The following is a 14,150-nucleotide window of genomic DNA, read 5'->3' on the forward strand; positions in this document are numbered from 1 at the left end:
AAGTAGTTATTTTCTTTTCTTCTGCTAGAGGGTGTTATAACAATAACAAATGAACAGATGAAAATAAAGCAAAACGAAAGTGAAGTTTTGCTGACCTCAACAGTTTACGGATTTTATTCAGCTTAGAATGGCAGTAAGTAGTATATATACTTAATTATAAATGAAAATATATATCGATAAACATAACATGATAAAAAAAAAAAAACACCAGTGTTTTGTTTTTTTTGTTTTTTTTTGTATAGGCCCTAGCCTAGTATACCAAAATAGGCCTAGGCATATGTATGCCGACTTGTTGTTGGGCGGTAGCCAGGCCTATCCGCTGTTGGATCTAGGCCTAGGCTGCCTAACTAAGCCTAGGCTTAGGCTGGGGACTGGACAGGCCTATACTGAATGACCATCAGTGCAATACATACAGCAAGGCAGCCCTAGCCTACAAAAGCCTGGGCATCTGTAGCCACACTCGACTACTCGTGTAGTAATGTATGTAGCCAGGTATATGGCACTGTCCATTGTGGCAGCCACATCATTGTTTTTTAAAACTCTCTCTTTAGACCTACCTAGCTAGAGAGTAGGTCCTAGTAGCATATTTTCTAAAACAGTTTTTCGGATTACTTTCTTTTTGCAGGCCGTATTGGATCATGTTCTTTGTGCTCAGCTAGCAGAAGCTGTAGAACATTTAACAACCTCTGGACAACCTTCTCTAGATAAAGGCAAATTAAAGGAGATCAAGAATATATGCAGGTAGTGAAATATCCAAATGAAGGACTAGCTAATGCTATGCTGGTTATAAACATAGGCCTACTGTAGAAAAGTAATTGAAATATAGATTGTTGGGTTTTTCAATTTATAATGTGCAATACACAATAACCGATAGTGTTATATAGGCCTAGTGTTAAGGATTAATAGTTAATACATGATTCAATTGAAAATCTTTGAACTGAACACACCTTGTTACGGTACACCTCTGGAGAATTGTGATCACCTATTCTTTGGCACTATGTAAAAAGCCTGAATTGTATGTAGTATTGGGTATTTATAATTACAGTATATACTGTATGTGTATAATTTAGAACATATGAGATTGTGTATTCAAATCTGTCATTCTTCTTTATATCTTCCAGAACATCAGATGCATTTGTTGGTCAATTATTTCATTTAGTGATGACACAGCTAAGAATGGACCATGCAGAAATACGGTTATCTGCTTTCCAGATCATCCAAGAGATATTTGCACGATCTCATCATTTCCGAGAATTACTTGTTTCCGATTTTCAAGAATTTCTAGAACTTACATCAGAGATGTGTCTAGAGATGCCTTTACCTCCACCAAAGGCAGCTGCCAATCTCCTGAAGGAACAGACCCTTAAGACAGTTCAGAACTGGTATGAGAAATTTGGGCAAAGCTATAAAAAACTTGCTCTAGGTTACAACTATCTGAAACATGTTAAAAGGGTAAGTTTTTTAATCACAGTAGTCAAGTTTCTAACTACCAGTACACTTCTTAGGTTTTTGTGAGACTGCAGAATTATCACAAGTTGGGAATTGTGAAAGAGCATTAGTTTTTTTGTTTGTTTATTTTTATTGCTTTTACCACACACATATAGAATATAAATTAATTAATGGTAAACATTATAATTAAAATTAAAATTTCTAAACAAGTCAGAGAGAAAAAACTGTGCAGTAGGAGGTAAAAATATGTTTTAGCTAGAAAAATTGTTTAATCTGATGGCATTGAAAAGTATTGTGAAAGATTTAATTGCTTTTTCTTGTGATTTGAATTTAGGTGGACTTTAATAACATACAAGCAGCCACTTTGGCCGAACAACAGAGAGAGGCTGCAAGAAAAAAGAAGATGGAAATAGCTTTACAAGAAAAAATGAACGTTACTGTTAATGAAATTCATGGTAAGGACTCTGACAGCTGTGGTGAAACAGAGAATGTTGAAGCCTGTGAGATGTTTGTGGTGGTGCAGCCTGAGAGAGATGTGGTGACTCAGCCTGTAAGAGCTGTGGTGGCATAGCCAGTAAAAGAGTGTTAGTGCAGTCTGTCAGAGCTTAGGTGGCACAGGCTGTAGTAGTTCAGTGTGTGAGAGTTCAAGTGGCACAACCTGTAAAAACTGTAATGCCTCAGCCTTTGAAAGAGTGGAGGTACATCCCTGAGAACTGTGTCGGCCCAGCCTGTGTATGCTTGTACTGTAGTTTCGCTCTGTCAGAGAGTGGTTGTGCATACAAGCAGCATATAGATTATTCTGGTTAGTAAATGATGGCAATATGGACTGATGTTATAATATTTTTCTTTTGAAATTTTCAATTTTTACTAGATACATTGCCAGACATGCAACGATCGCTAACAGAATTAGAAAACTGTCTTCAGCTGCTACTCCCATCCCCTGATACCTTTGACCACAATGAAGACACAGTGGATGAGAGATGTTCGTCACAGGCATCCTCAAACACAGATAACTTGCCTTCATCACAGAATTCTGCAACGAGTGAGGGCGGTGTTGAAAGTGGTAGCTGTGAGTCTAGCCAGGAGCAAGGTGACAGTTTTCTTCAGGACCATGGATTGACGTCATGGAATTATAATATTAGCATTGAACTGAACCAAGGTGTGTTTGTCACCTTCTTCTATAGCATTGTATCAATGTATTGCAACATTTTGTGCATATGCTCAGTGCAGGACAGCTATGCATAATTTATAGATATATAATATTGGAGAGGTTTATTTTTTTAATTAAATGCTGTTTGTTAGGAAATTTATTAGAAATTAAAAAGCTTAAAATGCTTTGGAATTACTTGATCTTTATTAGTTTGTGTAGGTGCCTATCACATTAATATCACTTTAGAAGATTATTGGTTGATTGACTAATTAATTAATTAATTAATTGTTTGATTTATTTGATTGATGGATTTGATTAATTGATGAGTTAATTGATTGATTGATCTATTGATTGCATGATTGACTGTGGGTTTTTATCATGAACTAGTTAATTCTATTGTTAGTTTCTTTCCTGAATAAGATCTGGATTTTTTGAGTGGAGTCATAAAATATAAAATGAATAATATTTTTAAATAATCTATAAATTTAATTTACTGTATTTGTATTGGAAACTATTAAACTTTTACCCTTCTATTCAAAGACAGTTTTGTATTAAATATATTGTATTTTCTACATTATTATATTTTATATAGATTCCATAAATATTGAGGAAGATGATAACAACACAGACATTATAACAACAATTGATGACGTGCAGAGGCTCCTAAGTAAGACTTGCATTCCCAAAATAGTGAAGTGGATGGAGGTAAGACAGTATGGCATACCTCTAGGCTTAGGGCTTTTCATAAAGGTTAAGGTAGGAGAATGACCCATGACTCGCAGCGTCGCTGCGCTGAAATGCATATTGGCATGGTCCACGACTGCCTAGCCGCAGTAAAGAGGCGCTTTTAGTAGCTTCGTGTTCACAGACATCATTCCACAGCGATGGTGGTTGAAATGGACCATAGCATCGGGGTAACTTTCTACTCGTCTAAAGGTGGGTTCTTTAAAGTGCACACAAGTCAGATGTGTATACTGTACCCATTTTAAGTCCATGTATGAGAAAACGTTTTTCTACCAACCAAACCCCGGGCTGTAGTAAACGATGCCCTTACTTCACCATTCGGCCACTAGAATCGACTCCATCAAAGTTTCACCCAATCCAGCTGGTTACTATGTTTATATCCTTAGTGAATGCCCTAAATCTACTCTTTGACTCTTCACTCATGAGCATAAATGGGTACCTGGTAGGAAGTGAATAATTTGGAAAGCATTTAGCTTTTGGTGATTAGGAATATATTTTGCAGTATCTAAAATATACAGTTTTCCCTCCAATTCAAGATCACTTTTAAGACCTGAAATTTGGTATGGTCTCAGGGTTCTGTTTCCACATGGAGGGTTAGATTAGTGTTAATAGATTAAAGATTGTTACTTGGTTCTTTTGGAAAAAGTGATCTTGAATAAGAGGGATCTCAGATTTAGAAGGGTCTCGAATTGGAAGGTGCGCTGAATGTAGATTTTGTCTAGTTAGTGAATACTTACATATGGATGAGCTGCTATATGGCAGTTTTGAAACTTGCCTTCATATTAATGGAATCATCCATTCAATTGAGTATTACGTAATAGTACCCATTAAATAAATATCAGCGCACTTTATTATACAGGTACTATCAAAGAGCGGTAAGGAGGAAGATAAGATAAAGAAATGTATTGATATGAAACAAAAGATACAGGCTTCGCTAGATAAGGTACAAAAACTGAATGTGAAGAGAAGGCTGAGAAAAGTGCCCTCACCAGTTGATGATGACGAAGATGACGATGATGAGTTTGAAGACGTCCCTGAAAAAGAAGGCTACGAACCACACATTCCTGACCACCTAAGAAAAGAATATGGTAATGTTGTTATTGTGTTAAATGCATATACACCTCCTTTATCTTTTGTCAGAAAATATGATATTTTCAGAGACACAACAAAGAGAAATTTGATTATTAAGATATTAGTGAATACTTCTTCAACTTTAGGTCTGGAACCATTACCTCCAGAGGACCAGGCATCGACATCGGTGTCTAAATGGAGTATTACACAGAACAAGAAAGACGACTTAATTGATCCAACAAGTAGGGCGGCAGCACTAGAGTCAGTCAAGAAAAGATTAGCTGCTCTCCAAAAATCAAAGTAAATATAGATTCTTGATTTGATTATTATTTTGTATTTTTGTTCTAATGAATTTGTACTTGCTGTCTGTCAATCGTTGAAAAATAATTTTACAAATTTCAAATCAATTACTAGCTTATTCTTATTCGTCACTGTCATAATACTGCAGTCATTGTCCCTGTCATCATCATCATAATCATCACTTTCATCCTCATCATAACTATCATTATCCTCATCATCATTATCCTTCTCATCATCATCATTTTCGTCATCATTATCCACATCATCGTTATCATCATTATCCTTATCATCATCATCATAGCCTCATCATCATCTTAATCCTCCTTCTCCACCTCATTGTCATCCTATGACAGGATATAGGGCAACCAAACAGAATATTAATTTGACCTGTACTCTTCAACAGTGGCAACACGTAACTGGAGTATGGCGGACTTGCCCCTACCCCTCATACTAAATTTATTGCTAAAAGTAATTTGCAAATCACCTCATCTCTGTCCCCTTCCCCATCCCATCTCCTGAATTTTGTTATGTTTGTTCTTTAAGATCTGTGAATCCGCCACCAGGAAACACTGTTGAAGGATTCAGTGGAAGCAAAACAAAGAGCGACGTGAACAGTCGGCGCGAGAAAGAGCTTGCAATAGCTCCAACGGTGCCCTATGACATGGATTTATACCACTGGGATCACTTGGATAACATGGAAGCACCCTCGATACAAAGGTACTTGGATTGTTGGTTGTAGCCAGAATTGTGCATTTAGTGTCCTTGTTCAGTATTTTTTATAGTCTTATTCAGTATTTTTTATAGTCTTATTCCTGTGGCTGTAGCTTTAGTCATACAATGCACAAAGGAATAGAAATGTGGAGTAGAGCGTCTCACCTCCATATGCGATGGCCATGAATCCTGCCCTACCAATGTTTGATCTCAGGACAGAGAATCCTAAGCTTCATAAAGACACTTGGTTATAAAGCAACTGTTGAAGCTGTTGGGCGAAATAAGTGTGGTTTTTTAGAAAATATGTGCTGTTAAAGATTCACAAAGCTCATGAAAAATCAAAAGCAAGACAGAATGTTTTTCTCTGTTAATAGTATCAAAAGGGGCACAAAAGCTATAAGCTTGAAATCAAGTTAGGTAGGTAGGTAGGTAGGTAGGTAGGTGGATATAAATGATGCCTGATGTGAGCTGTGAGCCTATTGTGTTTCAGTAGTATATTATTTATATTATGTCATATAGTTGATAATATATTTCCTAATTGTAGGTACGTAGGTGGATACAAATGATGGCTGATGGGAGCTGTGAGCCTATTGTGTTTGGCATTAGTATGTCATTTATATTATGTTATGTGGATGATAATATATTTCCTTATTGACCTTGTGTATTTTTTATTTCTCCATCATTAGACCTGATGCTGAGCATCGTTTCTGGAAGCCAGTTGATAATGAGGATGTTATTGTTATTGAGGTGAGTTTTAGTTCTTTTAAAAAATTGATGAAAGGAGCAGTATCGGAAGAGGAACAGTACCTTGTATGGTATAATGAACAGGGGCAGAATTAGTGGGTGGGGGCAGGTGGAAGGGGAAAAAAGAAAGAGATAAAGATAAATTGCTGATCGCTCAGAGGTTACTTCCGGGCGTTTAGAAAACAAACATTTCTTGGGACCCCCTAGGGTAGTGTTGTCTCTCGATCAGCCTCTCCCCACTTTCGGACATCTCTGGATCTGCCCCTGATGAAGTTTTATTTTATCATATTCTATGGAAATTTTGAGTCTGTAGAATTTTTTTGCAGAAAAAAAAAGAATCACTGAAGTGGCGCAGCATCAACTTCAGTGGGACCTTTGAACCTGTGAAGTGGTCTTGTAGGACCCCTCTACCCAATGGTAAATTATGCGAGCGTAGGGATCGTTTTAAGGTAATTTTTAATAGTTGGTTCTTTCCACTCTTAAAACTACGTTCACTTTTCTGTGACATATATCCCTATATATGAGTGCAATATGACATATATAGGCAAATAACACATATTTTATAGTTTTCCACATAGAATATAGTGTGGACCAACCTAAATACTTTGTATTAACATGATTGATCATATGATTAAATTTTACAAATTGTGTGGGCATCACCTCAAATTCTTTACTAGCTGAAGCAATAGCATTTTATCATTGTTGGTTCACAGTGTCCTTTTCATGGAAAGATAATTGCAAGAGATGGAGACGGGCGTCCGTCAGATCCAGAATGTAAAGAGCAGCCAGAGAGAAGCACTAACAAATGTAAGCATCATCATCATCAGTTAAAACATCATCATTATCATCATAAGCTCTCATTAACATCATGTGAATATTCCTACCTGCCTTACTGAAAGAATATCCAGGGGTGGTGCCCGACTGGGGGGCCGAGTTCCCCGACAGGGGGGGGGCCGATGCCCCGATGAGGGGTCAGATTTCCTCGACGAAAGCAAAGTGGGCGTGGTCGAGCTTCCATTAAAAGGTTTCAAAAGTGTTCCTTGTGGAGAAGCCCCCAAAAATTTTGACAATTTAGGGGTTTCAAAGGCTTATTTAATCGATTTTAGAGTCTACTAATATGTAGAAAATACATATAATTTGTTTTTCTCCCTGACAAATTGTCCTTTTTCTCCCCGACGGCGCCACCCCTGAAAGCATCGTGTGTTTTCCGATGTCTTGGAATTTTCTACAGTAATTACCTGATTTATATGAACATCTATTTTGCAGCCTCTAAAGGATTTTTTGACCAGGATCTGCAACGAGATATCGAAGCTGCCATTGGTCTTGATATGGGCTCATCCCAAGAAGTGACGGGAAAAGCAGGAAAAGGAAAGAGAAAAGGAAAAGGAAAAGGAAAGAAAGCAAAGTATCCAAATTTAACTAGCATTAAGAAACAAAGTACAGCTCAGACACGACTTGAGAAAAAAGTATTTAATCCGTAAGTATTATTTGCTTACACTATGCCACCATGAGTTTGAATAATTCCTTATAATTAGAATGTTTAATTGACTGATAATTGATTGATTTATTTATTGATGATTAATTGATGATGAATGATTGATGATTGTTTGATGATAAATTGATTGACACTGATGCTTGATTAATGGATTGATGGATTGTTGATGATTGACGACTGATGATTGAATGATGAATGATTGATGATTAATGGATGATTAATTGAATGATTGACTATTAATGTATGATTGATTGATGATAGATTGATGGTTGATGTATGATTAATGCTTAATTCTTGATTGAATGATTGATGATTGATTAATGTTTATTGATAATTGATTGATGATAAATTTATGAGGGATGAATGATTGATGATTAATGAATGATTAATTGAATTTTTGACTATTAATGTATGATTGATAAATGATAGATTGATGGTTGATCTATGATTAATGCTTAATTCGTGATTGATTGATTGATTGAATGATTGAGGATTGAGTGATGATTGATTGATGATTTATTGATAAATGATTAATGATTGATTGATGATTTATTGATAATGATTGATGATTGATTGATGATAGATTTATGAATGATGAATGATTGATGATTAATGGATGATTAATTGACTGATTGACTATTACTGTATGATTGATTGATGATAGATTGTTGGTTGATCTATGATTAATGCTTAATTCTTGATTGAATGATTGAGGATTGATGGATGATTGATTGATTGATGATTTATTGATAAATGATTGATGATAAATTTATGACTGATGATAAATTTATTAAAAGGATAGCCGCAGTCCATCTGAAATGTTGCAGGTTTGTAACATTTATTTCACTTGTTAAACAAAAAACAAAATTATCAAAAAAAATGATAAATTGAATGATGATTGATTCATGATTAATTGGTGAATGATTGATTGATTGAATGATACATTTATGATTTATTGATTGATTCATGATAGATGACTGATGGATGATTTATAGATGACTGAAAGCTGATTTATTGATGGTCAATTTATGATTGATTTATGAATGATTGATGATAGATTTATAATTGATGGTTGATTAATTGATTGTTAGATTATTTAATGATAATGATTGATTTATTGATGACTGGTTTATAACTTCTAATTTATTGATGGCTTGTTGATTAAAATGACTCTCAAGAGCTAATATACTTTTGAGTCCACATTCATCCTTCTATACTTGTCAAAAATGTAAACGTGCTGAGCTTTTCATTTAGGATTGCTGTTGTGCAATGCATAACCACATTTTTATCTATACACACTTGCTTATGATAAGAATGTACTGTATGGTTTGATAATCTGTCTGACAGAATGATTTTGATGAAAATTATTCAGAAAAATAAATTGAAGATTTTAAATTGTAATTTTTTTTCTTCGTTTGTTTAGATCTTCCATGAAGCGTATTGCCAAAGCAATGACCAATCTTGAACAGCGACGGCACAATGACAAATTTGCTAATCAATTCAACTACGCAATTAACTAGAGGTCTTTTCAAATTTAATTTTGCTTAAAGTGCATAGTAACACTGTGAAGTTGAATAGCTTGGTGGCCTTCCAATCCAAGTTCTTGGTTTAATTCCTGTGTCATGGTAATAGGATTTTTGTCTCATGACAAAAATTTAACTCCACTCCTCATAATGAGACTTGTTTACTTAGAGCAACTTGTGTTCATGTTTGTCTTGTGAATGGATATGCCACTTTTTGGCATAAACTTGGCCTAGGGCCTGACACACACAAAAAAAGAAAACATCAGCTAAGTCATCTGGATAGGAGAGCATAAACTTTTTCGATTATGATTATTACTGGATAATGGAGACTACATTTATGGTCATCTTCCAATATTCTTATCATTAAGCTGTTTATTTAGTTAATTGTTCCCATACCTATTTATATCATGATGGTAGAAAACAGTAACAAACTGGTATTAATACTAATTGAAATAATAAATTTGAATTTAATGTATATTGACTCTTTAAAAATGAATTTTTAATATTTTTTTGTAATTATAAAGTACTGTAAATTATACATTTGCTACAGGAAAATGTAAAATATGAATATTTCTTTTTTAGTCTTTTCTCAGGAATTTTACTAGATCTTCAGATGGTTAAAAAAATTGTAATGAAATGTTGGTTGCAACAACTGTATCTAAATTTCAAAATATCCTAGAACTTGTGATACATTTGTAATAAATAGTGCAATTGTTATATTTTGTAGAATGTTTTGTGGCAATGAACTAAAATACAGTTTACATGTCAGTTATCAAAGAAATACTTATTTAAAATTATGTAATCTATTTGAATTTGAATATAATTCTTCATCACAGTGGGCTTATTCGACTGGTTCATTTCGTTGACTACGATTTTTCGTTGAGTATTATTTTCATTCGATTGGTTCGCAAAATAGACTTGACGTAAACCAAAATGCGTTAATTAACATTAAGTTATCCATGTGACCAAAACAAACATGGCCGATTGGTCAGTTTAGCAACAACATTTGCGTTAATATAATTTAGATTAAATTTCACAAAATAAAAATTATAATACTTACACACATGAAGTCAAAAAATAATTTTAGGCTAACAAAATTCAAAAACTGAATGGAAACATTTTTTTTTTTTTACGAAAAACTCATACTGCCACAAGCCAAAACAACCTTTGATTACGCAGCGTGTATCGCGGTAGCTATGCAGCCATTTTGTTTTTATTTACCAGTTTTCTATTCGACTAGTCGTCTTTATTAAGTAGGATTTTACCACTGCGCAAGTGGGCGTGGTTTAACGAAGATCGGCCAGTCGAATGTGGCCATTGTCATTTTTGTGTTTTCTTTACCATTAAGTGATAATTTTGATTGATGAACTTGTTGTTCATAGCATTATAACCTGCTATGTAATTTGCCTTTTTGACCTTATTGGGAGTTTCCAAGAAATTAGATTGCTGGGGGCCTTCTGGGGTTTCCCCCTCCCGTGTATTATGTCCGTATCATGTTGTGTGCAAGTCTTCAGATAAGATTACGAGGACAACAAAACACTGTACATACGTACTATTCATATATATACAATTGTAAAATACGATGTGTGAGAATTAACGCCGGGAGCCCTCAGCAATGACGTCTGTTTGTAGAGGGAGACTAATCACTGTAAGTGGATCGGCGTGTACGTGACGTCACCATAATAAGCCACACCCCTCGCGAATCTTCCTGATCGATTATTTACGAAATACCTAAGATACTGCCACTCCAAAAAGAGAATACCCAGTGAAAAAAAAAACTTTAAAAAAGAAATGAAACTTTGACTTACTCATCAAATTGTAAATAATTTGTATAACTAAATTTAGTCCTTGCAATCAGTATAAAATTGGACGACTTTTATACACTTTTAACTCCTTCGTGAATTTAAAGGCAAATACACCATATTTCTCAGTGCGCTTTATATACTGAACATGCATATGTCACATTATATAGTGATTTATTTCTGGGTATTTAACCTAATGTTTAAAATGTAACGCAAATGTCGTCAGTGACATGTATAAATTTTTCTCAGCTTTTTACTAGATGGTGCCCACCAGCCAAACAAATATATAAAAGTACTTAAGACCTCATAGATTCTAATTTTGTGATTTTCTAGATTTGAACATATATTTGTGAACTTAGGAAATGCTACGTCAGCAACAATAATTTTGCGTTAAATATGCTTACTTGCATCAACAAGCGAGCTAAGAACTTTATCTGTTTCTATGAATCAAAATTGTTATACCAGTCGAGGAATCTTAATTTGTAAGTAAATTCCATTCGCTTAATAGGCCTACTTTTTGGATCTTTCCGAATTTAGCGCTTTTCATGTATCATCTATTTTCAATCCACAAATCCACCGCTCCTTGGCTCGGAGAATGTTTTTCTAATTGGACTAGGAAATTTGGTGCCTTTATTTAAAGGCACCTCAAATTAAGGACAACCTCATGTAGAAGATCTCCTAACCATGAATACTTCCGTCGCAGTGGTGGTCTAATTTGAGGCCATTATGCTGTTAGTGATCCAGGTAGACCTGTTTAAATTAGATTGAATTTATTCGGTATGAACACCAAGGATGACCCCACGGAAGTCTAAAGTTATTTCCGGTGGGGTCCTTATGGTGGTAAATGACTAGTACAACACCGGGAGACAACCCCATACGTACCTCCTCTCTTTCGTAACCGTGTACTGCGTTTTAACATGACTATGATCATGAATGTATTACACCTCTATGCTATGATGTACTATGTACATAGAGTGCTATGTAGGCCTAGTTAACCAGCTCGTTTTATATTTTGCACTTTAAAAGAATACGCCTCCAGACGCGTATGCGTTGGCTGTTGATTATTGGTATTATAGACCTTGGCACAAACCACGTCATGAAATTAATAAAAAATGTAAATGCTATTCATTTTTCATTGATTTACAAAAATTTTATAAAGAAAATTCTTAAATAGATTATTGTACCAACCAATTTAAGGGTGTAGGCCTGCGCAACGTAATACAGTACAGTAATAGTATTAGGCCTAATTATATTTACATTTAATTAATTTTTCATTGTAATTTTAAATTGAATGCTAATAACGTAATTATATAAATAATGCCGACAAACGAATTCCAATTTAACAAAAGAGCATAGCGTCGCTGTTAATGCGTTAGTCAATATTCATGTATATTATGTATGCATCCGTTTGCGCCTGTGATGCGTGGTTTTCAGTAGTTCCATGTTACATAATTCCAAAAAAACGTTTGAACTTTCAGTTAATTGACATGCTTCTATCAATCATACACTTTATTTCATTTGTATCAATACATTATCATCGGCTTTTTAACAATTTCTGAATATTCAAATTCGAAAGTCTTAGTAAGCTCCAAAAATAAAAATTAATAAATCGAGAAATGCCTCAAAGAGTAATGTGCCGTGTAGATGAATGAAAGTTGTTAATTTAAGCTACCTTGGCAAATACAAACCAAGCTTGCCTTACTTTTTTGTTGAATTTGCTAATTTTAATACAATTATAAAATCCTATGTTCCTATTTTCTTGTTATCACTTAAAATATAATATATATTTTTAAATGACTTGCATATTATTATACCGTATCGTTTCATAGTGCTACATACAACTAATTGCATTTCTAATCTGCACACCCTATGTTCCATCAAGAACTTTCTGTTCGTCAGACAAGAGATTTGGAATGACTTCCACAGTCCGTTCGTTCCGCTTCATCATTATGAATATTGAAATCACGCCTCAAAACACATTTAGACCTATTTTAAATCTAAAAGGAGTTTTTCCTTTGACTTGGAACAACGCCATGAGCGCATGTTGCGGACTTGGTGTATCCACAGGGGCGGATCCTGCATTTTTACCGTCTGAGAATGTAATTTACGGCCATCTATTCTTAAAATTTGCTCACCTCAGCACCAAACACGAAGAGACTCATGTGTGTGTAGACTCCCTATTGTTTCCACGGCAAAAACAATTCTGGATCCGCGACTGTTGGAGCCGCACAGAGTTGGCATTTACTGTATTTTACTATTTTTTCCCAATTTCTAGCTATAATACAGCTTCTCTGTGTGAGAGTAAACATCAGGTGTATGATAGAAGGTCTCTGGGGGTTGTACCTGTACTGTATATGCTAGGTCTCGGTGGTCTAACCGTGATACTCACCTTGACAGTGGAAGGCTACATGTTCTAATCCAGACACTCATACAACTGAAAACCCATACAGAAAAATTCTATAGAACTTTATATACCTTCTATAGAGTCTAATCAATTTCTACAGAAATTAGTATTTTCTATAAAATTGTTTTATAGAGGAACTAGTTTCTATAGAATTATATAACATACTATATACACATATTTAATGTAATTTCTATGTTTTTAATTTCTTTTTGTTTCATTCAATATTTTATTGACACATTCGTGTCTGACCAGTATAGACCTACCAACATGTTATACATCTTGCATATTCTATAGAAATTCTATAGAATATTCTATACAAATGATATTACAAGTTCTCTATAATAAAACTATAAAATTTCTATATTTATTCTATAAAAAATTATAGTCCTTACCTGTATTTTTTTTAATGTATTATAACAATTTTATAGGGATTATCTCTATAGGAACATATAAAATCTATATAGAGTATAACATATATGAAATTTCAATATAAATTTATTTATTTATAGTATATTCTGTAGAACTGTATAATATTCTAAACAGTCATTTTAAAAACTGTAACTTTTAATAGTCTATAGAAAATATATATAAAATATATATAAAAACTCTATGGAAACGTTTATAATTTGTAAAATTGTTTCTCTCTAGAAAGTATATATAAAATGAATACGAATGCTATGGAAGTGATTATCTGTAAATGAAATATTAAAAATTATTTTGAAAATTATATCTATAAAAAAATTATGTATAGAATGTA

The 14,150-nt window shown here is 34.1% G+C and overlaps 1 protein-coding gene across 1 annotated transcript; it reads left to right on the forward strand.

Moving 5' to 3' along the window:
* The first annotated feature begins 13 nt into the window (after window positions 1–13).
* On the forward strand, window positions 14–10,023 carry LOC117121350 (UV-stimulated scaffold protein A-like). Its single transcript, XM_033266516.1, has 14 exons — window positions 14–133; window positions 626–741; window positions 1,122–1,452; window positions 1,784–1,904; window positions 2,321–2,608; window positions 3,192–3,304; window positions 4,203–4,431; window positions 4,561–4,714; window positions 5,258–5,431; window positions 6,112–6,172; window positions 6,496–6,618; window positions 6,883–6,976; window positions 7,436–7,646; window positions 9,088–10,023. Exons 1-14 carry the CDS (start codon window positions 128–130, stop codon window positions 9,182–9,184), a joined length of 2,118 nt encoding a protein of 705 aa, XP_033122407.1. The 5' UTR covers window positions 14–127; the 3' UTR covers window positions 9,185–10,023.
* Window positions 10,024–14,150: the final 4,127 nt, after the last annotated feature.

This window comes from Anneissia japonica, unplaced genomic scaffold (genome assembly GCF_011630105.1).
Source record: "Anneissia japonica isolate Jap-2015-1 unplaced genomic scaffold, ASM1163010v1 scaffold21_len1647178_cov195, whole genome shotgun sequence".
Taxonomy (NCBI): Eukaryota; Metazoa; Echinodermata; class Crinoidea; order Comatulida; family Comatulidae; genus Anneissia; species Anneissia japonica.